The sequence below is a fragment of the Pempheris klunzingeri genome, chromosome 18 (assembly GCF_042242105.1).
Source record: "Pempheris klunzingeri isolate RE-2024b chromosome 18, fPemKlu1.hap1, whole genome shotgun sequence".
In the NCBI taxonomy this organism is placed as follows: domain Eukaryota; kingdom Metazoa; phylum Chordata; class Actinopteri; order Acropomatiformes; family Pempheridae; genus Pempheris; species Pempheris klunzingeri.
The window spans coordinates 9,077,388-9,103,221 of record NC_092029.1 but is presented as its reverse complement, the minus strand read 5'-3'; the positions used below and the strand labels follow the sequence as shown (position 1 = coordinate 9,103,221).

Here is a 25,834-nt window from a genome sequence, read left to right as displayed (position 1 = left end):
AAAGGATGCATGGGAAATAATTATATTTTCATTTTATTCACGTGTTCTAGACTGTAGATGATCAGAATAAACGCAGGTGCAACAGTGTAAATCACCCAATAAACCTTTAAGACCCATGTTGTGTTGAGTAAACCTTAGACAGAATTAGATGACGCGCAAAATCTTTGTTTTCCTAAACCAAATTGTGATGACAGTTAAAACATAAGATTCTTCGTGACATTTTCGTGACCAACTACTCAAATGGTCCCCATCCTTAACTGTTTCAAGACACAAGCGTGACAAAAGTGAGACTACAGTGATGTAGTCACTGAAATGTGATGAAGAAGAAGAAGAAGGTGATGTTTAGCTCGTACTGCAGCCTAAAGAATCTGTGATTTTTGGTCATTTTGTCAGAAAATGGGTCCAGTGTTTAACGGTGCGCGTAATTACGCACCAGGCCTCCTGCTGTGCGCGTTCAGGTGATTCCAGCCGCCCACATGGCTGGTGAACAGACTTTAATCCAGTGGCAGACGCTGTTTGTAATGGTTGCTGACATTAGCCAGAGTGTTAATTAGACTCCAGCTGACCGCGTGACCCTCTTATCTCCAGGCAATGCCGTGCTTGAGCTGCGGCTGCTCTTCCATGCTCTGACCAAAGCTGCTTGCCACCTGTACCTGGCCCTGCTCCCGCTGCGCCGAGCCGCCACCCACTTCGCCGACTGTGCGAGATACCTGTTCAACCATGCCCAGCAAACCCCCTCTCCCCACGGTTACCTCCACCACGGCCCGCCCCTGGCTAAGAAAGGCACGCTGCACCTCCTGGAGGGCATGTGCGTGGTGTGCGAAACGGTGCCCAACCTGATGGGCGCGACGCTCAGCGTGGGCGCCGCTTTCTGCCACATGATGCAGGGAGGTTTCTACGTCCTGGCTGCCACGCTGCGCACCATCCAGATCAACCTGTTCTCTCAAATGAACGGCGAGAAGGACAGATGGGACAAAGAGCGCCACAGGGCCAAGGAGAACGAGAAGAAGCTAAATTCTAAAGTGTTGGAATACATCTCGGTGTTTTGCCAAGACCCTGTCAGCGCTTTACGCATCAAAGTTGACGTACCACCAGTCTATAGATAAGAGGCCTTCTTCTAATTGCTGAGGGGTTACAGGTGCAGGCAGAGTGCTGATTGGTGACGGGAGGTTGAACTTTGAGCTGTGGTTGAGGGAATAGTACCAACAGAATGAGAGATTAAATGATATTTATCTGAGAAGAAAAAACAAGAATCTATGGTGCATTTTGTTACATTTGTTTTACATTTATGGGGATGTAAAGAAATCAAAATAAATGTCTCAAACACATCTTTGATGTATTATGTTGCTTGACATTGTCACTGTATTTAGATTTTTATTAATGTACATACAATCATGTGTCATAAATCAGTGATACTAATTCGCTTACTGTACCAGCACTCAAATTCATTATAAAGTGCTCTATTGTTTATTTGCTCAATTAGACAAATCAGCCTTGTCAATCAGTTATACATCTATAGAATAAAAACATACTAAAATAATGAAACCGATTAAAATACAGTTATGGTTCAGTATCTTAATCCTCACTTGTGCACCAGTCATTTGGGTAAGTATTCATCGATTAATCCTGATTATAGCCATCAAACAAAATCCATGTGTAGCTTCATCTTAGGCCTGTCAGATCTGTAAGGGATGAATGTAAGGACACGGAGAAGGGGAGGTAGCAAACGTTCGATGTTGGGGCACTGCCAGGTTAATTCTGACCACTGGCATCCAGGATCGAAAGTATTTTGTCTGATTGCAGAGTAAAGGTGCAGCAATTCTAATGACAGGTGCATAAAGGCACAGAGGAAAGAAGAAGTGAAAGAAGGAAGGAAGGAAGGAAGGCGTCACAAGTGGTAAGCAGGAATGTGAGCTGATACTGAAGATGGATCTGTTCCAGCAGAGACTAAAGTCTTGCGTCAGGTGTAGTCTGGAGCATCTGAGGAGGGATTTTCCCAGCTACAGTGAGAGAGGAAAAGGAAAAATCCCTCAGCCAAACACAGAGCAAGGGCAAAAACTAAATCTCAAACACATGGCGAGGACATTTAAGCCAACGTAAGAGAGTCTGAAAGGCTGCAATGATCGACTTCATAAAAATTTTGATCTGCAAAACCATAACAGACGAGAAATAGCACAACTTACAGAGTATGTCTCCAATTCTTCTGACAGCAGCTTTGTTCACTCTGTATTCACTCTGTTCAGACCTGCGATGAGGAAACGGATAAAGAAACTCAACAACTGCGGCATCAGAAATACAGACGGCTTATCGAGCACCACAGAAAATGAGCTTAAAACCAAACAGATTTGCCGGGGGCTGATCTCGTTACTCACGCCTTCGACTTTGTCACAGTCTCAAGTCTCCGCAGGGCCGACAAAACGTTTTTTTGGGTGTCAGATGAAAGGGCTTCATAGGTGTGAAGCTGACCTGAAACGCACAGATGTGATGATGACCAAGAGTTTAGCAGCTGAGGATGATTCTAGAGGTCAGAGGTCATTTCTGCCACTTCCTGTTTTACCTGAGAGGATGAGCTTTGCAGCCAAGTTTCGCACAGCAGGTAGGAACTGTTTCTCAGAGAGCACACGGACCCCGTCTTCACAGAGGTACCCGAACATCACCTGGACATAAAAACACACATGATCAAACAGGAGAACATAAACTGCTTTAATTTTAATACTTCAAATCTAATATTGTCATGGTACTAAGAGATGAGAATGAGTGTTGTGGATGGTTTAGTGGAAGCCTGCTTTAGAAAATCAGACTGCAAGATGGATGCAAAGTGTAATTAACATAATTAGGTTTTTGATTGAGTATGTGAGAATGTGAAAGAAATCATTTCCAGTATCCACGGCATGTTATGGCACTGTCAGCCAGAACAGATGTGACATAACAGCCCAAACAGCATTTTTCAGTAGCAGAGGGAGTGTCTCTCATCACATTCAATACTCCACTATGAAACAGAGAGACTATACTGCCAGGAGTACCAGTCTAAGAATCATTAGTTATTCTTTTATTCATTTTTGTTTGCCTAAAGTCCTCAAATTTTAATATATCTGGTTTAGAGATACTGGAATTAGCCTAAATATAAATGAGAAGTGTTCAACTGGTAGAATTTAAAAGTGAGATCATGAGCTCAGTGTCTCCAAATTCCTCTGAGACTATGTGGATTTGATTAAATTAGCCAAATTTCACTAACAGGAAATTATCTGTATTCGAGTAAAGTCAAAAAGTCAAATCAAAATCTTTAGAAGGAGAAATCTGGACTGCAGCACTGACTGAGCCTGCTGAGCCTTCACAGCAATAATCTGAATCCCATCTGGGTGCGTTATCAGGATCAGAGGGAGCAAAAGTCAAAGGACCTGATACGAGTCCATGAAGGGTTGTAGAAGCGCCCGCAGGAAGGAGAGCACGTCTAGCCCCGTGTGTAGCACAGTCACTTCCTGTGGACTGACGTGGACTGCTCCACTTTTCTTCAGGAGGGAGCACGCCTCCTCAAAGTCCTGATTCATGGGAAGACAGACATCAAGAGGCAGATAAGCACAACAACAGTCCTATGGTGTTTTGTTGGATTCTCTTTTGACGTTGAACGTGAAGTCTGACTGCGCAGATCTGTAATCATGTTTGTTCTTAAGATTGCACAGGTTTAAGAGGACAAGAACGCTCTTATGATCTCTGTCCTGAGATGAAGGAAGCTGAGCCCTGAAAGAGGAGGCTGCTACCTGAGACGACTTTCCGGGGACGAAGATGAACTCATTGGCGAAGACGTCCTGTAGGAAGCAGAAGAAGGTGAAGAGCTCGTCTGTGAAGAGAACAGTGGGCCACAATGAAGCAAAGGGGGCAACGTATTTTTCCTTTAAAAACGTATTTGGTAGAGAAATACATCTCCCTCACCTCTCCGTGTGGTGTTTGTGACGTGTATGGCCGTTGCGAGCATGGCGGGGCGCACAAAAACATGCACCGACTGATTCCTATAGGAAGCCAGCATCAGCATCGCCGCCGCTGTCCTGATCACACCCTCCTCTGGGCTGACTGGACGTCTCCTTGCTGGCTCTTCCTCCTGAACCAGGTAGACACGTCCCGCTTTACGGTGAACTACGGAGCGATGAAGGGCCACGGTGGATGACATCACATCCGAGTCAGGGACTTGTCCTGCAGAAAACCGTCACCACATTATCACCGTTCACTGTGGACTTTTAGAGGGTTACATCAGCCTCGGAATAGTTTGTATTTGTGTGTGTGTTTATGAGCCTGCATGCGTGCATCTGCACACACACACATGAGACCTGCAAAAGTGAGACAGTTCAATAGGGTCCTCTCAGGATAAGTTACTTAAAGTGCATTAATCCACTGAACATCTCCTAAGTGAATGTGAACGCTTGTGCCAACTCACATTCACCTAATCCGTCTGATCTACCTCAGACCAGGTCGAAGGAGCCTTGAGAGTCCCGAGGTGAGACGCTGACAAGCAACCCACTCAGTTACTTTCCTGCATTAACTTTGTCTGGTTTGCTTGAAATGCAACATGCAAATGCCATCTACTGGCCATTCAAGGGATGTGAAAATAGACCTCATGAGAGGAAAGCCCTCATCCCAGTTAGGCGCTCAAGCTTGAAGCAGCTGCATTCGTAAAAACAAATAGAGAATTTACAGCAAATACACAACATCCATCCATCTGCTCAACCCACCAGGCCAGTTCAGGCGAGCCCCGAAGTCCCGCGCCAGCCTCCTGAGCCAGAGGGTTTTCTCTGTGAGCTCATGCCACGGCAGGCCCTCCTTTGTTAACACTGTGGTAGGAGCCTGGAGCAACAGGCAGGCCATCAGAGACCAAGGGCTGATCAGAGAGCCCTCCTCTTGGAATCGTACAATCAGATGAGCCAGCCAGCTCACACAGGCCTGAGCCTCTGCACTGGGCTTCTGAGGAAGATCTCTGTGAATAGATGAAAGAGGAGGAGCAGAGGGAGGGGTGACGTCATGCCTTTTGTTTGTATGGAAATTCAGAGGGTTTATAAGGACTAAAAGAGGACATTTTGTATGATTATTACACTTGTTAGATTTTTTAAAGCTGATTTTATTTTTTTTTAAACAATATTTGACTTTGTTTAGATTAAAAAAAAAAAAAACTGTGAACAGATTTGTGACTTTTATCTACCTGGGTATGAAGTTGTACTGGCAGCGGTTTATCTTGCCCTGACACAAATGCCTAACTGACAGGGGACGACCAAAGTTCACATGCATGCTGCCATAATCTTCCTGGAGCACTTTGGTCGCCTTCAGCAGACCCTGCAGAGAAAGAGCAAAGCTGAGAGTTAATCACGAGCGAGAAATAATCAGCTTTATTCATGCTTGAACTCCTCTGACCCCATGCTAATGGTTTATTGAGGTTAGAGAGGCAAATATATTCTTTGCAAATACAATAAAGGATGCAGATGCAAATGCAGATCATTCAGAGAAAGGCAGGAGTGACGTGACCGGGACGTACCGTGGTGCTTTCTTTGGGCTTGGGAACACCCAGTAACTCGTGGGCAAGCAGCGATTCCTCCAGGACCCGGTCGTAGCTGATACTGATGGGAACCAATGTGATGTCATACACCTCGCCTTTAAAGTAGGGCTCCACCACCATGTGCATCATACCTGCAGGCACACGCAGATACTGTAGAAAAGTTTTCAAATGGCAAAAAATGAATGCAAGTGTGCTAACTCGTTGGCTACTAAAAGGGAAATTGTGCAGTGGAAAACAACCTAAATACACAGTACCAATGAAATATAATGTACCAATATATAGTCTATGGTACTTATGAATACGAAACAAAATAACTCAGCAATCAAGGGGGCTGGGGACCGACTGTTACGGGAAAAAGGGTGGAGAAAAAAAAGAACATTCTCATCCAAAAGGTTTATCTTGAGCTTCAAGGAGCTTCAAGATAATTCCCCGAAAAGTGCTAACATGACATTTACCTAACTTGGGATTCAGAGACTTCAGTGTGCGACTCCGCAGGCCCTCCACATAAAACTCCACAGGAGCAAATCCTCTCTACAGAAAACACATTCAACGATCAGACACTCTCTTCGCAGATGTTCAAATACAGCAGCTGGATCCATTTGGAAAACGGGTGGGACAGTTCGGCATGGCTGATGTAGCAGATTATTTTGTCTTACCCTGACAATGGTTTTGACATATTCTGACAGCACTGCCCAGTACAGTTTGTCAGAGCCAATGGCACGTCGGATAAAGAAAGCACCAGAGCGACGCAGTATCTCCCCGACCATCTTCATCCCTGCAAGGGCTTCACCGTGGAGAGAAGGAGAAACATATAGAGGGAGAGAGAGAGAGAAGTGAGTGTCTGTAAGCAAAGAAACAAGTCATGAAAATGTTAACATCAACTAGTAATATCTATTATATTCTGTTGTTTTGATTCAAATAGATACTTGCGAATTCCTGCAGCAATAACAGGTACTGGGATGTCGTAGGTGAACAGGATGTAGGAGATAATCAAGAAGTCCACATAACTCCTGTGACTGGGCATCAGGATCACAGGATTCTCCTGAATGGCTTGTTGGAGCTGCAAGGTGACAGAAAAAAGAAAGAAAACAGAGGAGAACACAATACATAAATGAAATACTGTATATTATTATATTTATTATGTGCATTCAACTTGACTGTAAAACAACAAACTCAATTGTAAAAAAAAAAAAAGTGCTTGGAGCATCACAGACAAATGTAAGAAATTTCAAAACCTGCTTAAGATTCTTTAAGATCTTCTGTATATGTGTATGAAATAGCCAAACAATAACATAGAAGCTGTACATTACAGTGGACAGGGGACACCATCCGTCCCTGGCTTTATAAATATCGTAATGTGCTGTCGCTCTGAATGCAGTATTGATTAGTTATTGGTCCCGACCGTATTGAGTCCTTCCATGTTGACAGAGATGCTGGTGAAGAGCCTCTTTAACACCTTGGTGAGTGTGTAGCCCATCAGCCTGATGAACCCCAGCTGCAGGTTTTGAGACATTTCCTCCAAAAGTCCTCGCGCCTCCTCTCTCACCTCCTCCACTGTTGACCCCGTCTCCGTGGAGATCTGAGGAGGGATGCAGGAGAAAAGGCTGATGGAAGCAACAGTGTCAAACCTCTCCATTGCGTCTAGTTAAATCACACAAACCCCCCACCTCCTTGGCTACGTAGCGTAGAAACTGGGACTCCAGCACGGCTTTGTTGAGGTCGGCCGTGGAGCAGGATGGGACTCCCCTGTAGCGCTGGGGGCTGAAGGTCCTGAGTGCGTGGCCGAGATCACTGCTGCGCCTCCTCTCCTCCAGTATGTCCACAAACTCCCCCTCATCCTGCAGGCCTGAATCCCTGTACTGGAGGAGGAGGCCGTGCTTATGTTACAGGCACTAAAGCTACATGTTGGACACCTTCAATAGAACAAAAACATGGCTGATCTTCCAGAGAGAGACTCTGGTATGTGAAAGGAAAGAAAGAGAAAGTAAAATACATTTTGGGAAGTTACAGCTGCTGAGGATCAGTTTCAACTTTTTTGATGAGAAGGAAGGATTTTTAAAAGTTTTAACAAGGTAATAGAGCTTTTTAAAACCCATATCAGACAGGGATTATTACTCCAAACAGACTATTTTCTAGGTCTTAAAGCATCTTAAATATGTTTACAGGACATTATCTAGTTAAAAATAGAAACAAAATCATTATAAACTTATTATCTGCAGTCCATTCTGTTTTGTACTTCCTCTGAGGCCAGCTGGTAGCAGCCTATTGAGAAACACACTGAACATGTGTCTTAGTGGGTCAAAGTTTCAGCAGCTTGTACCCTCAGCTCCTCACAGCTAAGTAATAACCACAGACCGACACCAGCCTGCACACCGGATGCTTTCTGCCCATCCAGCCTCCATGTCAGCACTTGCACGTACTTTATAATTTATAGTCACTGTTAACTTTCAGAGCTCGGCTGTGCGCCATAATAATAAAGCGAACCGAAAGGATGCAACAAGTGTTCAGCGTGAGAACAAACTGATGTGAGCGGGTGTCTTACCGTGTCCGGCATTCTTCACAGAAACAAAGACGACCTCGGCAGGTGACTCGTCTCCTCGTCGACTTCGGCTTCCCGGACTTGAAAGCTCTCTTCGGTTCACCCTGCGTAGCCTGTAGCCCGTAGCCTGCACCCTGCAGCGCCCTGGGGCGCAGACCAATGATGGCGCCGGGTTTTGGAAACTCCTCCTGCAGGCTGGGGCGCGCAGCCCGGTGCTCTTTAATAACCTCCACACTAATATGCATGATGGTGGATGTGGCGAAGTGAAAGGCAGATATGTGAATAGTTGTTGTCAATCAGCATTTATGAAACATTGTATTGAATATAATACATGTGTCCATTAAATAAATGGCAAAATGGTAAGTGCAGTTTATTCAGGAGCAGTTAATCAGATTAATTGCACTTTATTTGTTTCTTTTCTCATTTATTATCTACTTTTTTTTGGCTGTAGTGGAATCAAGTGTTGTACTTAAATACAAAGGTGCTTTAATTGAGTATTTTACTTTTTACTTCTACTCCACAACATATCAGAGGCCAATTTTGCACTTTTCACTCCACTAAATTTGTAGTAACTTAGTTTTTCATCCCCATCATGTGCAGTGAAAATTGCGTATGTTCAAATTTGGTGATTTTTAATATTTTTCTGATTAACTGAAGGATGAAGTGTTCCTTTACAGGATGACAAACCCCTCCTATGTCCGAAGCTACATTTTTTTTCTCAAATCAGCTGTAAAATGCATCATGACAAGGCTGAAAACAGACTGTTTTTCCTCTTGAAAAGAAAGGATGCATGGTTCTCCCAGGACAGTGACCCTACAGACAATGATGCATTGCTGTAGATTAAACTATAAAGCAGTTGAAATTAGCTCAACCTTCAGCAAATACAGTAGCATAATGCAACAGTAATGTTAATCCAGAAACACTTTGTACACCTCAATGATAAAACACTAAGAGGGACCATTTTACTGCATCATGAATATTTTCACTTTTGAGACTTTAAGTGCATTTTGTCTGGCTTTTATCACAATAAGGTTTTGAAATCAGTGCTTTTACTTGTGTAGGGGTGTTTTCACAGTGTGGTATTAGTAATAGAAGAGAGGTCATTGTACTTAAGATTAATACAGGGCTCAATGAATATTGCCACACAGCCACTGATGTACCAAGGCCTTTTTATTGGGTCTGATTACAGTAATTTAACAGTGAGCTGGTCAAACGATGGGGTGGAGGGAGTAGATGAACAAACTATCTATCATATTGTTCACAGTTAAGGCAAAGATAACACGCTTTCAGGCTATTCTAGCTCTTTCACAGAAAGAATAATAACAGTGTTAAAGCATTATGTACACCACCTTCATAAACTATATGTTGACTCACACCTACTCTGTTGATAATGTTCAGGTGATTATATTCACAGGTCACCGTGATAGCAGCTCCTGCTCATATACTGTATATGACCTCATGTTATCGGTGGTATTATAGCATATAAAGATCCCTTTTCATGTCTCGGCAGAAAAAGGTCAAACATGCTGTCCTTTTTCAGACTTGGGTTTTGCTTTAAGTGAAATCACAAGTGAAGAGGGTCTATGTTAACACACAAGGGTAAGCTACATATATCAATCATATATCAAATCAAATCAATAAATAAAATATACTGAATGGAATTAATGGAAATAAGCACTAAATATGGGGAAGTGGAATATGAAACGGCCACGTAGACAAGATGATCAGTTCGAATTGTAACTGTATGTATGGATTAAAAGATGTTTTCATGAAGGCCACCGCAGAAATGACATTCTGATCAGCATATGCACACTTTGTGTGATTTCAATAGAAAAATAAACATGATTCAACAATTTGTCTTACAGATACACTTGATTTTTTTCAGAGATAAAATATTATTATGACCATTAAAAATGTTGTGCTTTCTGTTCTCTTGTCAGCATTACTTTCTCTCAACAATAAATATTCATTTTAGCATTTAAATTGCATCCTCTTCCAGGATTCTTGTCCTCCTCACTCAAACACACAAGCTACATATACATACTCTCTTTCATTGCACTCTGCAATACATTTGAATGCACTATATAACTGACTCCAAGCAGAATAATAGATCACACACATATATGCTGCTACAAAGGAAAACTAGCTTGCATGTATGTATCTGCATTTCCACGCTGATTGAGGAGTCTCGACTGAAAAAAGTTCCGAGTATGAAAATAAATTCTACATTGAGTATTTGGCACAAGTTTAGGCAACTTGCTCTATAATGTGTGCAAAATATGTTTGTGTTCAGATGCCACAGGTATATTGTCTGATAAATAAAGCATGTAACTGTCTGCATAAATAGCCTAGAAAATCTAGCTACTGAAATAATGTCAACACTCACTCAAAAATAACACTTGTACTAAGCTGCCTGAATAAATTACTAATTTCTCATGTACATACATCTAGTCAGAAGGCTACAGAGGCCATTGTTTCATAAAAGTGCGCTTACATCCATCTTGTGCGTTATAAAACAGCAGATTAACTCTGCTGTGCTCTGAAAGTGCTCCATCTTCAACAAAAATCTACGAGTTCACATCACACTTAACCTTCACCGTTCAAACGACTGCTACGTCTCAAGCACACCATCAGTCAGTGAGTGAGCGCTCTGCCTGCTTTGAGCGGCTCAGCAGGCCACAGGTAGTCAGCTGCCCAGGCTGGGACTGTGTGGAGGTGTAGTCCCCGGATGTTCCACCCGGGGGAGCTGCTGCCTCCAGTAGGTGAAGTGGCTGAAGGTGTCAGAGCAGGGGAAGTCTGAGGAGGAGGCTCGCATCTTCAGAGGGAACACGTGATCGACCACCTCACCCAGACGCACGTAACTGTAGAGAGGAGAGGAGATCAGACTCATTACACATCCAGACATTTTATCTATGGAGTCATTAGGATGTTTTCTCGTAGAGTAGTGGATCGTGTAAAGTGGACGCAGGACGTACGATGAGATGTTGGTCTTGGCGTGCTCCTGCACTAGTTCGCCTTTAGGGTTTACTGTAAAAATCCTGTTCAGTGGCACTCCCACTTCTTTATAGGAATATACATCCTACAAATACAAATGAAAATTCAGTTAGAAATAATGTGCATCTATATTAAACTAAATAAGAATACAGCACAAAAATGACCAGGTGTTTTTGCACAGAATCAAATAGCATCGCTTGTACTGGATATAACGTGTGTACCGTTGGTCTGTTGCCAAATGCTGCATAGAACGGCTGTGTGTTTGGGTAGAAGAGGTTCTTGATATCATTGAGACACTCCACCTTGAACTTCTCTGGTTTCTTCTCAATCACCTCCCTGTCACACACACACACACACACACACACCACAGAGATGTGGTCACGAAAGGACAGCAATGCTCGTCTGCATCGTCTTGCACATTGTTACGTTATACTACAGTAATGGGGTGACAAATGTGTGTGTGTGTGTGTGTGTGTGTGTGTGTGTGTGTATAGCACACCTGTGCAGAGCTGAAAAGAGGCTGCTGGGGCTGAGAAGGACGGGGCCTATAGGAAGCATGGTGCCTCTCTCATTAACCCAGTGGAGGTAACCTCTGGTCATGTCAGCCATGCCGATAGCTCGAGCCGAACAGTACAAGAACTTGTAGCCATTTCTAGCAGAGAGAAAAAGAAGAAAGAACAAGTGAAAGTATTAACACTAACTTGACGGCAATAACAACACATTTGTTTAACTCAATAGAGAGTTAGGAAGGTGTTGAAATAGTGTCTTCTATTTTCAGATCTTGTTTTTGGCCTGTTTGGTGGAAACATGTCCAGTATGTTCAAACAATTTGACAGTATGTTAATAAATTAATGCTTACTGGCTGACTTTGTGGTACAGGTGTGCAATACCCTGGTGGGTCCAGTCTTTCCCCAGTGTGGGCAGGATGTGACCCAAAGTGTCTGACCTGGAACGCATATAAGTGACATTGGAACATGTGAGCACAGGCGTTTCCTTATTATTTAAAATACAAAAATGCAAAAAGACAACAAAAACTAAAGGCTAGTTGGAAAGTTGTGCAGGTGGCTCTTTTCAGCGTGGCATTAAGTGATGACCACCAAGAAGTGGTTAAAAGTTAAATGTTAGCACTTTCTGTATCCATATCCATTTTCACCCCAAACTGAATCCTTGTATGTGCAATAAAGGCGGTTGCAAAAGTATGTTTATATTCACGTGTGTCACACACCTGGTGATGGTTCCATCTATGTCTGAGATGATTATCTTGTCGTCCCAGTTCCAGAGGTAGATGGTGCCCTGACAGCGACAGGTTCCCTGGTACTGAGTGGTCACACTGAACACAACATCATTAGGACCATCCTGCAGCTGGAGAGACAGCTGTGTGTGTGTGGGTGTGTGTGTGTGTGTGTGAGAGAGAGAGAGAGAGATGGAGAGAGAGAGATAAATCATAAAGGTGGTAAGAAGGATGAGTATAAATAACTTTAAAATATGAAATGCTGCATCATATTTAAACCAAAGCCCTCACCAGCTGCTCTGACGTGAGTCGCAGTGTTTTCTTATAAGACACGCCTCCCGGTGTGGGCCCAGGCTCTGATTGGATGGTGGGAGAGCCCTGTTGGGCTGCCCTGTGGTCTTCATCACTAGAGGACGACTCTTCTTTATGTCTGGCATCAGAAAGGTTGACGGTTTGTTAAAGGATATTCAGTCCTGTCAGTCGGTGGATATTTTCTGTCCGGGAATATTTTTCCTCACCTGCTTGTCATTTTCCCAGCCAGCTCAGCAGAGCCACAGGCCCCACGCTCAGAGACCGAATCCTACATGAGGAGAAACTGAGTTAGAAAAGAAAGAGCAGAGCAACGGAACGAAAACAAACTTCAGTAACGGATGAGGAGAAATTACCGATTTGGTGCTGCTGTTTCTGCCTCGCCAGGAGAACCACCACCTCCCTCCTTTCTTGGGCATCTTCTCTTTCATGATGTTCTCCACTGCGGCCTAGAGCGGAGCACACACACAACGCCAAACAACCACAACACAACACCGTAAAAACACACTTAAAAAACTGAAGCCAAAACCAGACTGCAAATCAACAAACGGTAACACAGAAACAACAATGTGTCTGCAGCTGGAATGGGGAAAATAAAGCACGTATGGATGGGCGGCGTTTGGGAGGTAGGAAAAGAGAAAGTAAAAACAGCACAGAGGGACATGAGATGAGAACAGAAGATAGTAAGTGGGTTGAAAAGAGTGTTGTCTCTGACATACAGAGCTGTAGCCCAGCACACCAGTCAGACAACAGAGAAGAAACTCTAAGGCTGAGTGAATATAACTGAGGCAAGAGGACTAATGGAGGGAGGTGGCAACGGTGAGGAGGAGGAGGGAGTGATGAAATAAGAGGGAGGAGAACAGGGGGAAGACAAAGTTAAACTAGAGTGCCAAAGGAGAACATATTCAGTGGATGTGAAGTGTGTCTGAGGCTGCAGTAGGGTTTAGGGTGTGAGTTTGTAAGATTATAGCTTAGATATTATGAAGCATAATGAATGTAAGATGGGAAGTATAACGTGTATGGGGATCCAAGCATACAGGATGCAGTACCAGCTTTGGTCAAAAGAGGGAATGGTATCCATGTAATATAACCACCCTACAGCTAGAGTCATTAGTATCTGTGCTGTGTGTCAACTTCTTACCTTTGGCAGCGGTTTCTGAAAGGCTTGCATGGCCAGCATAAGTGGAGCCGCAGAGCTCCAATTATAGTATCTGAGGAGGAAAATAACATTTATTTTTATCAATTCCACAACCGGTGCAAAGAAACGCTTTCTCAGTGGAATTTATTTGCAAAAACCTCATTACATGCCCAAACAATCCTGCTTTTACTGCACTTTTTGCTGCCATGTGTGACAGCTGACTCCATGAAGCGGATTATTAACCTCTTTGTGTTCACACACAAACACGTTGTGTGAATGTCTTACTTGGAGCCAATCTTCACGACTAGGTTGGGGTCATCAATGACGGAGGGGTTTTCGGCGAACTGTTGGTAAGAGATCATCTTCTGGTGGAACTGCTCTGTGAGGACACACACGCATACACTTTAAATTCCCTTTTTCCACCAATTACAACACAGGAGGTGTATGAAGTCATGCTGCGTCAATATGAAAGTCTTACCTTTAGTGATCTCCCTGTTGTCACTGAGTCCTCCACACAAAGAGATGCTGATAGACGGGAAGTCAGCCATGTGGTCGCAGTAGCTGTCCACTCCGCTGTCTCCTCCGGAGCTGAGCGACTGCGGGGACAGACTGGTGCTGTGGAGGCCCGGGTCCGAGATGCTCCTCACTGCTGCGCCGCCGTCACTGCAGAGGAGAGGACGCCCAAATTATTGTTTAACTAAGCCACATGGACCTGCCAAAACTGTGTCTCTACTATGTGTCTCTACGTACCTCTTAGGGAAATAAAGGGCCGCAACTTCAGGCTCGAGCTCTGTGATGTCATCCAGGTAAATTCCATCAGATCCAAGATGGCGGCTTCTCTTGTCTGTAACAGAGACAGAGCAAGTGAACTGTTACCATCTTTGTATTTGCTTTTCTCTTGGAAAATCATTTGACAACTTGGCTTTGACTTAGTAGCAGGTAAAATTAAATCATTTTATGTGCAATACGTCTTTTCAGCTGTGGAAAAGACTGTGATTTAATGACTATGGTGGCTAGACGGATGTGGAGGACTCCAGTTTCCTGCCTGTGTTAATCTTATCTTTTAAGTTTATATTTGGCTTACAATTACTCTGCACGCAACCAGATTTTTTTGACTTTCTGTTAGGAGCTGCACCTTAATACAATACATGAACTGATTTGTGGTAATCCAGAGTGTTTTCCTAAACCCTTAACAGCAGACTATTGGGTTGAGTTATCATAAGTAACTGTCATTATATTTATATATTATATTTTTTGGTCATTTTAACACCACAAACCAAACTGAATTGTACTCTAGTACAACGGACGATATAAAACCTCAGTAAATTAAATGATGACAAGATACTTTTACTGTGTTGTTTAGTAAAATGTTACCTTTTCTCTTGGATGGAGAGTCCGTCTTGCATTGTGGACGAGACATTGTCTCCTCCATGTCGGACATCATACGAGCTGTGGCGCCGGGAGACGTTGTAACCTCTGTATTTACTGTCTGTGACTCCATGCTCATGGACTCTGACTCCATCCCGACGGTGACCACCGTTTCCTCAGCGGACTCCTCTGGCATGAGCAGTCTGAGCGCTGATATTTCAGAGCAGGGTCCACATTGCTCTGCGGACGACTCATGAGTTATCACGCGGAAGTGTGTGCTATCGGACACGGGGATAGATACCGGGCAGAGTGGTGGGGGGTTGGATTTCATGGGAAGGAACGAAGGCTGGAAAAGCAGGGAAGAGGATGAAATGTAAAAACACTGTGAAAACATTAACCGACCAAAAACCACTACAAATATATATAAAGCTGCCATTTCTTTGAACATATGCGCAGGCAACAGTTTGGTTACCGTGGCAGCTTGTGGCAGCTCCCCCCACGCCCAGTGCATGGCCGGATTCTGACTGTCTGCGTCTGATGGCTTGCTCATTAGTTCAGAGTCGCTCTTGGGAGACGTGGGGCGAGAGTTTCCAGGACTGAGAATACAGGATGAACAACGTTTAAAGAGCTGTTTCTTCTGAATAGTAATGAGAAGGTCTTAACAACACGAGTGAAAGAATCACCTCTGCATCGGGCTCCACTCTCCATCTGAGCGAGTGTAGATGCCAGTCTGTTTGAAAGAGCTGCTCGTTGAGCCGATTGTGGTCTCATCTCTTAAGACATCCCGAGGTGAAGTCCTGAAACACACACGTATACTTTTAATACGTGTGCTTGTATATCCTTCATCTGCCTTTTTTTCATAATGTAGTGTATTTTTAATTGGTAAGCGTGTAATTGACCTTTTCCTATTTCACCCATTTCCCAAAATGACTTTCTAGGCCCAAAGAGACTACGCCTGAACTTTCAAACAACATACAGTAATCAAAAGTAGATTGCTCATTGTGGTTTACTGTCTACAGTTCCCCTTAAAAACAAACATTTGTTTACACTACATTTACAACCATGGTTTTATTATAAGCTAAACACTGTATTCACTGTCTGTGAATGAAGAAATCCTCCTGCTGTTTTACAGTCGTGTACAGTAGATATGAGCCAGAATTTAGATGTAATGGATCCTCCGGAGATGAAAATAAATGTGTCATGTGACAGGTCTTTACAACTGCTGCTGTATTCATTCATGATAAATGGACTTCAGCCCATATAGTATGGCAGCGACATCATGGCTCCTATAGCTGCATGCCTGAGCTGCTGCTAGTCTGTTTTAGATCGAATGCTGCACTGCACACTAAGTTACAAGTTATATACTTAATGCACGTTAAACATGCACTCCTTAACAAAAACACACACACAGTGACTCTTTTCACATGCAAAGCTTCGTCTTTTTCTATCCACTAAAGACCACAAGGCTGAAGTAGTGTTTCCATATGGTCTTGAGTGTCTTATCAGTGTGTGTGTGTGTGTGTGTGTGCGCCAACGCCACAGCTGGAGGCCTCTCCACTACAGAGGCTGGTCAGTTTATTCCTGTCTGTTCCATTACAGCTGCTCTCAAAGCTCATTTCAGTGATGATTTGTACTTTTTATCTCACTGTCCACCCTTTCCTCCTTCTTACTCTGTCACGTGTGTTGCTTCTTCTCTTTGCTTGCACCTCACATGTTGCGTTACTTTACCACTACTTCCCTACAGTTATTCCCCGATTTACAATTACTTTATTTCCTTCAGTCCTCCTTTCTTCCATCCCCTGCTTCCCCATTTTTCTTACACTCTTTCCACATTTTATCGTTTCTTACTTGTTGCTGTCCGCCCCCTCGTCTGAGCTGATGTCTATGGTGAACATGTCTTCGTCTTCCGAGTAGTCGCCGCTCTCCTCCCTCCTCACGCTGTCCGCCCGAGTCTTCCTCCTCCTCTTCCTCCTCTTCTTCATCACCAAACTGCCAGTCTCTCCCGTGCCCCCCGTGGAGCCCAGGGTCTGTATGGGCGGGCCAGAACTCTTCCCCATCAGCGAGGAGCTCATCAGAGCGGCCCCATCCGACAAGATTGGAGATGTGGCCAGGTAGGCGGGAACCACTTCCTGTTTAGACGTGAAACAGAAGTGAAACGGTGAAAGCGTTCATTGAAATTCATACATCGTCATGTGGCCTGTGTGGCTTCTCATGCAAGTAAAATATCACGTAAACAGAACTGTCTAAAACCAGGGTTTGAAGGCGTAAAAGTTACAAAAACCCAATAATATTTACATAGATATATTAAAAAACAAAATATTACATGCACAATATCTTCTCTGGCATCCACCCTGACAATTTCTGGAAGCAAGTTAAAACTAGATTTTGAATTTGGGAACAACTCCTATGAAAACATGACTCTTCTGTTTGTGTTTTGCAGTTTTCTTTGAGGCGAACATGTACAATCACTGCCAAATTACTTGCAGCCACTTCTGCTCTGAGGAGACTCTTTGCCAGCCAATCCAAAACAGAATCTGTTCCCCAGTTCTGTGAAATGAGGCGGCTCTATAATACCTCCTTCTAGGAAAGGAAAAGGCTTTCCAGGAGGGTCTCCTACTGTTGACGTAGGGGAGTAAAAATGTGTGTAGACATATGAAGAGAGAGAGGGAGAGGGAGGAAAAACTGAGGTACAACATATGATTTGTGGTCTGACAATACTCCCTCACGTTTTGCTTCCCTGTGCCAAGAAAAAAAAGGGTCAAGAGACACAGTCCTCCCCCCCTCCCCTTTCTCTTCCAGCCCTGGGAATCTGACACCACTCTGGGGAGAATAAATCACCCACTTCCCTTGTTGGTGCCGGCCCCTGGCCTCAGTGTTTTGCTGCCTGTTTATGTCTTTCAGCTGCACACGTCCTCATGTGCACACAATAGCAAAGAATCGCTGTGTAATGACAGTATGCACGAGTTGGCTCTTTCGATCTGGAGAGTCTTGATGTTGAAAAAGTTGTCTTTCCGAGAACTGTAGAAAAACTACTGTCTTTTGTCATGTCATTTCCATGAATGTTGAACTGAGTTTCGAATGGTTCCCAAGGGCTTCAAATATATAAAAACTGGAAGTTTAACAATTTTAGAAAGAGGAGGGTATTTCTTCACCCATTTCACTTGTCTAACAGTTTAGTGTATTTCTTTGCCAGAAAACTCCACTGGATATAGGTCAGAGAGCCTGAGTTAGTAAATGCTGCATTCAGGGCTCGTTGATCAACAGAGGAATGCTCTTCAGCCAAAAAGGAAAGGAAGAAATTCCAAGCAACTGTGCCAACTCTGCACACTGCATGACCTTGTTAAAACTACTACGACTCTGTGTGAGGAGGAAGATAGTTTGGATAAAACCGTCTCACTTGTAAACACGGGTGTGTCTGGGTTTCAGGTCGTCATGGGGGTGGAGAATAATGTGTGTTTTCGTTTGAATCTTGTTTTTATCTGAACCAGTGCGGTGACATTGTATTACACTTTGTATTACTACAAACACACACAACAGTGTAGAGCATCTTACAAACCTCCATTCAATGCTTGATTACAATTCTGTTCATCCATACCTGGTCGTTTTCTGTTTCTTGCACAAAGAATGCCTCTCCATTGTCCCCAAGTTTCATGTGTAGATCAACTGGTTCTCCGTTGATCTCCATGTCCACCTGGAGGAGAAAAGAAGGGGAATAAAGGGAAGGTGGATGGAAACAAAATTTACCCTCAAACCTCGAGCATCTGAAATGTCACTACTCTCTCAAAGTGAACCTTTTTCCTTTAACTACAAAAGCAATCACAATGTTTTTATGTCCTTACCACTTTCTCTCGTGACCGGAGGACACCCATTTTGCCGAAGCGAACATGGAAAGGCGAGCACTGTAGGGATCCATCGGGCTGTCGCACGACAATGACGTCAATGCAGCCAGACAGGGTGGCGGGATTGAGGCCTCGGTACAGCTCTTTGACCTGGACAAACACCTGGCCTGCCAACTGGCCCACGTAGTTCATGGTCTGACGGGTCTGGTGGAGGGGACAGCGAAGGGGTAGACAGGACAGGGACAGAGGACATTAAAGAATTACCTCCATATCAAAAAGGTCTAAATTTGCTTTCACTAAGTTCTGCAACACTGAACACAACCATGTCTGGAACTCAGTCAACCTTCAAAGTACGAGGTGTTTATAAAGCGACATCTGCTGCGCCATGCCTCAGCCTGTCAATCAAAACACTGATGACGTGTGACTCTCCTTCAGGGAACTGTCATGAAGTTATTCTAATACTCTGATCTGAAGTCAGTGTTCGTGCTGAGCTCTGACTGGTATTGCTAAGGAAAGGGGACATGGAGGCTGGCTCCTGTTCAGTGCTCTTGTATGATCTCCCTAGACGGTCTGTGGTCCACATTCTGTTGCCACTTTGACCTTCCCACTCTCTTCTTGATACGTCTGGAAATCCCATCCAACTGTTTTCCATTCAGCAGCCCCAGACAGCGGAGGTCAAAGGACAAACTAAGTTACACCAGTCTGTACTCATGTAATGGAGGCAATGTAATATCCCTGCTTGGCGTCATGGGAAGTACAGCAGAGCTCCGAGGCTCTAAAGAGACATGTGAGAGGGACCGTGACAATGTAAATGCCTTTTGTGGCTAAAAGATAGCATTACAAAAGAACTACAGTGAGCGACTGGACACATCAGTGTAAGTGTGTTGACTGTACAGCCCTCTTGGTCAGTCATATACTTCACACCCCAATTACTGTTCCTGCTTTTACAATAACATCACAGCAACATCACTACTGAGCATTATTCATGCATGCACATAGATTCAATCCCCAACTTCTCCATTTCCGCACCGATACCATGTTTATGTTCTGTTTCTGCCTGTATCCTCTCAATTCATCACACACTCTTCACTAGTTTTCACAGCTCAACTAAATCAAACTGAAGAATGCAAATATGAAACATTACGTGTTTCACTAAAGAGTTCAGCAGTTTTCTGCCAGCAGCCTTTGGATCAAGGAGCATTATTATAGCATAACATAAGGTATAAGGTTATATCTCTGCTGGTGCCATGTAATGAATGGATTTGTATGATGCAAACACCAGTAGCTAAACATGATGAATCCTATTCACACAACTTTCCACAGAGAGGTGGGTCTGACCTTGACTCAGCTGGCAGTGGGCCCCAAAAATGATTGTAACAACAGGGAAGATGAGGTTTGGTACAGTGCCAACACCCAACCCCCCCACCTCTCATTTTGAACACATGACCAGGAGAAGAGGCCCCTTGTACAAGAACAAGAGCCCTAATTTTACTGCAGCAGATGAGGGACCAAAACCATACCTGAATCTTGAAAAACCTCTTATACATGACCTTCACCATCTTCAATTATTCATTGCACATTTTCACTGTGGCATTGAGTTACAGAGCTGCCAGCAAATCCAGCTGATTTTCAAAGCAGAGGGCTTTTGATGTGAACACTGCTTCATCCAAAAATAGATTTTCTTGTGTCGCAGATGAGAGAAAAAAAAGAAGAACAATGTCTCAAAACACTGACAGCACTGCTTCACGGTGGATAAAATCACACCCTGTGTTTGCAGTCTAACTGAGCTGAGCCTTTGGCACATAACTGTGGTGTGCTCATTAGTTCACGGATTTATAAGCTGCAGTTATGAAGATTTCCTTACAGACTGTGATCTGTCCGGGCAACTCAGCAGACGATGTATTACAAGCATAAACAGACTCCATAATTTTCACCAAGTCTCAGTAGTCCCACAGACATGCCTCAAGTGCCTCATATAACATAATCTACTATTCTCCTGATCATCTAAGAAAATAAAAGCCTCAGCAAGTGGAGGATCTAAGTGTTTCAATTTAAAAAAAGACACACGGCAGTACAGTGACAGCTTTCTCAACCACAACCACACAAAATCAAACAGCTGACTCATGACATCCTGACATTGCATGAGGGAAATGTTAGTTATGAATGATAAATAATTACTGACTGTATGGACACAGGATCAAAACGGGTGTAAAACTGTGAGGAAAAACAGAGCACATAAGGTCCAATTCAGTCTGACAAGCAGGTGCAGTCAAACCTTTAATAAAAACAGGCTCATACCTTCTGTAGCTGCTGACAGTCTTCACCAGCACACAGGCGCTGCTGTTGTTTCCTCAGCGGTGACTGACAGCACAGCGGGACATTAGAGGTGATGTTAAAGTGATTCTTTTAAAGCGCAGACTCCCAGTCAGCGGCTTACAGCGGTAAAATAAAATTTAAAAAAGGGGACTATTTAAGAAAACGCGACACGGTCTTCCCCGTGACCGTCTCTGTCTGCCTCGCTCTCTCCGTCTCGCGGAGCCTTGTCAGCGGGTGACATCATCTGCAGCGCAATCTACCTGCTGACCAATCAGCGTCGAGCTCCTGCGTTTCCAAACGCATCGTTTCTGCTGCCACAGTGGCAACAAAATTTACGGCTGCTCGCTTATGTTGTTGCTGTTGACTTTCGTCAGCGTCATTGGTGCTCTCCTGGTGAAAGTTATTTTATGGCTCTTATTCATGATAAGACAATAAAATAAAATAAAAACTAATAGTAACTACTAATAACTAATAGTATATATAATATAATACTACAAAATATAGTCACGAGATTTGAAAACTACACATGACACGAGTTGAATGCTTATGGCACAGCCTTGTTGTGTCTGTACAGTTTGATATTTTCTTCTAACAGTGTAAGAACCGTACACATTAATCCACAACATGTACATAGGAGTAAAGAAGTTGTGATTTAAAGCATTAATGTGTATCCAGCAGCTGTGACGGCGGGAAACATTGGGGCGACGTCAGCGTTTGAAGTCAAGTCACCCAGTCAGCGTGACGCAGTGAGGTGATATTTCCAGCCAATCAGAGCCCCGCATGAGAGCACATGCGATGTTAGCAGTTTAACCTGAGACTGTAGTGAAACTGTGTGTGAGGAGGATGTGGTTGACTGAGTGGTGGCGGCGGCATCATGTGAAACCTAATTATAATGTCTGTGCGATATAAAGGCATTTCTGTCTCACTGAAATACACGTAACATGTAGTAACATAGACACTCTGTGGACATAGATTTATTTATACACTCAAGATAAAATAGATTTTGTTGAATTGGTAGAAATGCTATAGTGACATTATTGCAAAAGCTACACCTCTCATTCTGTGTGTGTGTGTGTGTGTGTGTGTGTGTGTGTGTGTGTGTGGGGGGGGGGGACACAGCCAACAATTTGACACAAAAATATCTTTCTCTTCATGGAAGACCTCCCTGCACCAGCCCCAAGTATTTGATAGGCTACATGCTACAACAGCCTCACGTGCAGCTCCTCTAAAACAGCCAGCAGTGTGTGTGTGTGTGTGTGTGTGTGTGTGTGTGTGTGTGTGTGTGGGCGTGCATGGGAACTGATTGTTTTTCCACACTGTGAAGCAGACTTTCTGGGCTGAAGAAGAAAAGGGAGAATGCATATCATTGTAAGGGTTTTTTCTACCAGCGCTGAGCCCTGTGCGTTGTAATCCTGTGGACCATGTTAAAATGTTCACATACCAGATGACAGTGTTGTGAGTCAATAAAATTAGATCTAAAACCGATCAGATGAAAAACAAAGGCATGTTACACTTGCACATTTGGACTAGCTGATAATATGTTGAGTAGCAAGCAATCACACAGTGCAACATCTGCTGCTATCTCATCTTGTGCTGCTCTGGCTGAGTGTGTGTGTGTGTGTGTGTGTGTGTGTGTGTGTGTGTTCTGTGGTTTGTAACCTTGCAGACTTTGTATGTTTAGGCTCAGTCACAGTTTGGAGCCTGAGAGCTTTGTCTCGTTCGGCTGCTGACCCTGCACCAACCTCAGATGACATTAAACAGTTTTATGAATGGATTTATAGGTGAAATTGTTATTCCTTTTACAGCATAATGTGTTACATACCATGTCCAGTCATGTGGCTTCTAATATTGTCCACCAGCATAGTTTAATTGTAGACTTTCCCTGTGAAACACTTTGGACTTATCTGCATATCAGAAGCCTTACTTTCTATCACACTTACTTGGAAAAGAGTCACTGAACGCTTCCATCCTGATTACAAAGTAAACACAGTGACAATCCTGTAATAACTAGTATGACACATACTATTATATCTCAACGCTATATAAACAGGCCGTCGCCCTCTTTGTGTCAGTGTTACTGGGTTCTCCAGTGATATATGAGCCACACAGCTATCCTCAGACCTGTTTCTAAGAACAAGCTGTTTTGCCAGGAAGACCTGATGATATTTTCGCAGGCACAAAACAGCACGTTTGCGGTTGGTGTCATGACCAGTATCAGGCGACAGCAAGCAAGCTGACAAATGACATGTCACTGAGCCTCTCAGCAACATTTAAAGCAGAATGCTAAAACAACGTGCCAATAAAAAGTATTTGCTTGGAATTGCTTAAGGCTGTTTTACTTCTTCTACTTGTATTCACATAGAGTCGCAACAGGCCTAATTTGGTGCCAGTAAATTGACCATATCCCGAACGTTTACCTTATCTAGCATTGCATCCAAAAATTCGCCCTCTCTGCCCGGAGGAGTGTCCTAGCTGGTGTGGTCTCACGCTCAGTTCAGCCAATCACAACTTTGGATCTATGTGTCTGTGCACCAATCACATTGAAGTAGGGCAACCATTTGTTTACTATACATTCTTATACCTGCCAAACATAGTAAAATGACTTTTTAAGATGTTATTTGGAATATGTGAGAGAGAGCTTCTGTGCACAAACATAGTTAAACCAGTCAACAACTCGCAGTGTTTAGGTATTACACCTCCCACGTTTTTTAGCAACCAGGGATTCTCATTCATCACTTATTTCCAGGTTCAGTGTTTGCACTCCAAACCAAACTTTCTATTTAGTTTTTATACAAATGAATGCACGTCAACTACAAAATGGTAGGACTCCGACGATCTGTAAATGAGTGACTCCACCACAAGCAAGACTAACTCTTCACAATTTGCCCCAAGCCATCAAAACATACCAGTCATTCTGCCTCTATGTCATCCCTTTGACCTCAGCAGGGGCATGTTGCTCTTATTCATTCATTGCATAATGTTTTTACACACTATCAAGGCCTCTGATTGGCTCAGGGTATTCTGGCCTGAGAGTCATAAGACCTGACAGAAACATTAGCTGGAACTACCAACCCCTGATTCAGCATTAAAAGGAAAAACCCTTTGTCCTAATGAGTGGGATTATGAGATTAAGAGTGGAACATATTATGTTTATGAATGAACACCCAAAAACGGCCCTAAGTTTCAGATCACCTAAGGTGTCTGATTACAAACTGTCACCTTGTGTGACACATGCTTGTTTTATTGCTTTTCGTGCTTGTGAGAAGATCACCTGATCCGCCAGTTCATCCTGCTACCCTGCTTCACCCCCTGTCGACGCTCGTCTCTCCCTTCCCACCCTTTTCCTTCTTGTCCCTCCTGAGTTTCAGTCAGAGCAGATTGTCTTACAGGGGGGATTACTGAAACACACACCCGTGGTCTCAGTCTCTCCTGTCCCAAGAACCAGTTCAAGGACCTGTTGCTTTAAGGGAGACATATTATGCAAAATGCACTTCAGCTTTGCTCTTCAGATCCTTAAACAATTCTTCTCTTCTCCCGCTCCATCTTTCAATAAACGTGTAAAAATGCTCTGTTTAGCTTTGGCTCCGCTTGTGATGTCACATGAGATCATAAGTCCTTCATTAGCATTTAGCATGCTGCTCATCCAATGTGTTTCCCCTTCAGAGACGGCAGAGCTGATGCAGGAGTTGTAAGGTGGTGACTGCTCTGGGAGCTGACCAATCAGAGCATCCTGGGCTTTTTGGGAGGACGGCCTTTAACGAGGCAGGAGCGAAAACAAAGCGTTCGGAAAGAGAGCGAAAAAAGCGGTATGCACAGTATAAGACAAATACTGTGTTTCTGAACATCACAGCGTGTAAACATATTCTAGTAGGACTCCCAAATACAAGTGTGAACCTGAAAATTAGCATAATAAGTCTCCTTTAAAACACTATTTCTGATATGTTATTTATGTTCAGACTCATTAAAAACAGAATATATTTCTTAATGACATAAACTTATGTCTTTGGTCCAGATTTGTCCTGATACAAAACACACAAACACGTGTTTTCATGCAATAATGTATCCAGACACATTCTGTTTTTCCTCTTAGTTTCTCTCCTATGTGCAGTAAACTACATGCATGCAGACACGTAATTATTTGACATTTCCTCAAAATGTTTTACTCATAATTCATGCGTTTTTTTTCTCTCTCCCACACTGTGTGGGCCACACATGCAAATGATTTACAGGTCATATTACCCAGCTCCATGTGGTGTCAGAGGCATACTGCTCCACAGCCTCATCTAATTCTTCATCATCCTCTGCTGATATCATGATTCCATAACGCGTTTGATCAGAGCTGCAGGTCCAAACAGATGTGTGTGTTTGAAATGCCGCTCTGGTCTAGAGCCCGTGCCTTCTCTCTGTGAGCATGTCAAGTGTCTGACTGCTGTGTCCAAGGGGACCACGTCTTACTAAATTTACCTGGGCCCCCTAGTCAGAAATCTGAGACGGTCCTAGAGTGGTCATCACACACCAGACCCTCTGAAGGCATTTGAGGAGGGGGCACCTGTTAGGATTG

General features: G+C 43.6%; 2 protein-coding genes across 3 annotated transcripts; both read right to left on the bottom strand.

Moving 5' to 3' along the window:
- Positions 1 to 1,295: 1,295 nt before the first annotated feature.
- Positions 1,296 to 8,139, bottom strand: gnpat2 (glyceronephosphate O-acyltransferase 2). The gene is made up of 16 exons (XM_070849293.1): positions 8,082 to 8,139; positions 7,207 to 7,398; positions 6,942 to 7,118; positions 6,470 to 6,599; positions 6,196 to 6,323; positions 5,995 to 6,070; positions 5,519 to 5,670; positions 5,189 to 5,319; positions 4,725 to 4,966; positions 3,931 to 4,188; positions 3,759 to 3,838; positions 3,399 to 3,539; positions 2,558 to 2,657; positions 2,373 to 2,466; positions 2,184 to 2,245; positions 1,296 to 2,000 (listed from the first exon to the last, which is right to left on the bottom strand). The coding sequence occupies exons 1-16, from the start codon at positions 8,091 to 8,093 to the stop codon at positions 1,948 to 1,950; spliced, it is 2,028 nt and encodes a 675-aa protein (XP_070705394.1). The 5' UTR covers positions 8,094 to 8,139; the 3' UTR covers positions 1,296 to 1,947.
- A 1,091-nt stretch (positions 8,140 to 9,230) lies between these two features.
- Positions 9,231 to 25,704, bottom strand: lpin1b (lipin 1b). Of its 2 annotated transcripts, none has more exons than XM_070849291.1 (20): positions 25,513 to 25,704; positions 18,958 to 19,161; positions 18,714 to 18,809; positions 16,967 to 17,247; positions 15,802 to 15,915; positions 15,591 to 15,714; positions 15,125 to 15,464; positions 14,501 to 14,594; positions 14,229 to 14,413; positions 14,036 to 14,129; positions 13,754 to 13,823; positions 12,969 to 13,061; positions 12,822 to 12,883; positions 12,595 to 12,733; positions 12,298 to 12,446; positions 11,932 to 12,018; positions 11,572 to 11,724; positions 11,294 to 11,408; positions 11,054 to 11,157; positions 9,231 to 10,939 (listed from the first exon to the last, which is right to left on the bottom strand). In XM_070849291.1, exons 1-20 carry the CDS (start codon positions 25,585 to 25,587, stop codon positions 10,765 to 10,767), a joined length of 2,754 nt encoding a protein of 917 aa, XP_070705392.1. In that variant the 5' UTR covers positions 25,588 to 25,704; the 3' UTR covers positions 9,231 to 10,764. The 2 variants fall into 2 exon arrangements, with proteins under 2 accessions (XP_070705392.1, XP_070705393.1); XM_070849292.1 differs by lacking the exon at positions 25,513 to 25,704 and adding an exon at positions 21,256 to 21,336.
- Between the last annotated feature and the right edge of the window lie 130 nt (positions 25,705 to 25,834).

What these genes read in the sequence shown, in the direction of transcription:
- gnpat2 (XM_070849293.1), bottom strand. An exon ending in GTCTCTGAATCCCAAGTTAG is followed by an intron (nt 5,671 to 5,994) that starts GTAAATGTCATG and finishes GTGTGCCTGCAG; the next exon opens with GTATGATGCACATGGTGGTG. An exon ending in TCCCCGGAAAGTCGTCTCAG is followed by an intron (nt 3,540 to 3,758) that starts GTAGCAGCCTCC and finishes CCCATGAATCAG; the next exon opens with GACTTTGAGGAGGCGTGCTC.
- lpin1b (XM_070849291.1), bottom strand. Translation starts at nt 25,587, where the DNA reads ATGATATCAGCAGAGGATGATGAAGAATTAGATGAGGCTGTGGAGCAG. An exon ending in GTCGTGAAGATTGGCTCCAA is followed by an intron (nt 13,824 to 14,035) that starts GTAAGACATTCA and finishes TTTCCTCCTCAG; the next exon opens with ATACTATAATTGGAGCTCTG. An exon ending in GAAACAGCAGCACCAAATCG is followed by an intron (nt 12,884 to 12,968) that starts GTAATTTCTCCT and finishes CTCCTCATGTAG; the next exon opens with GATTCGGTCTCTGAGCGTGG.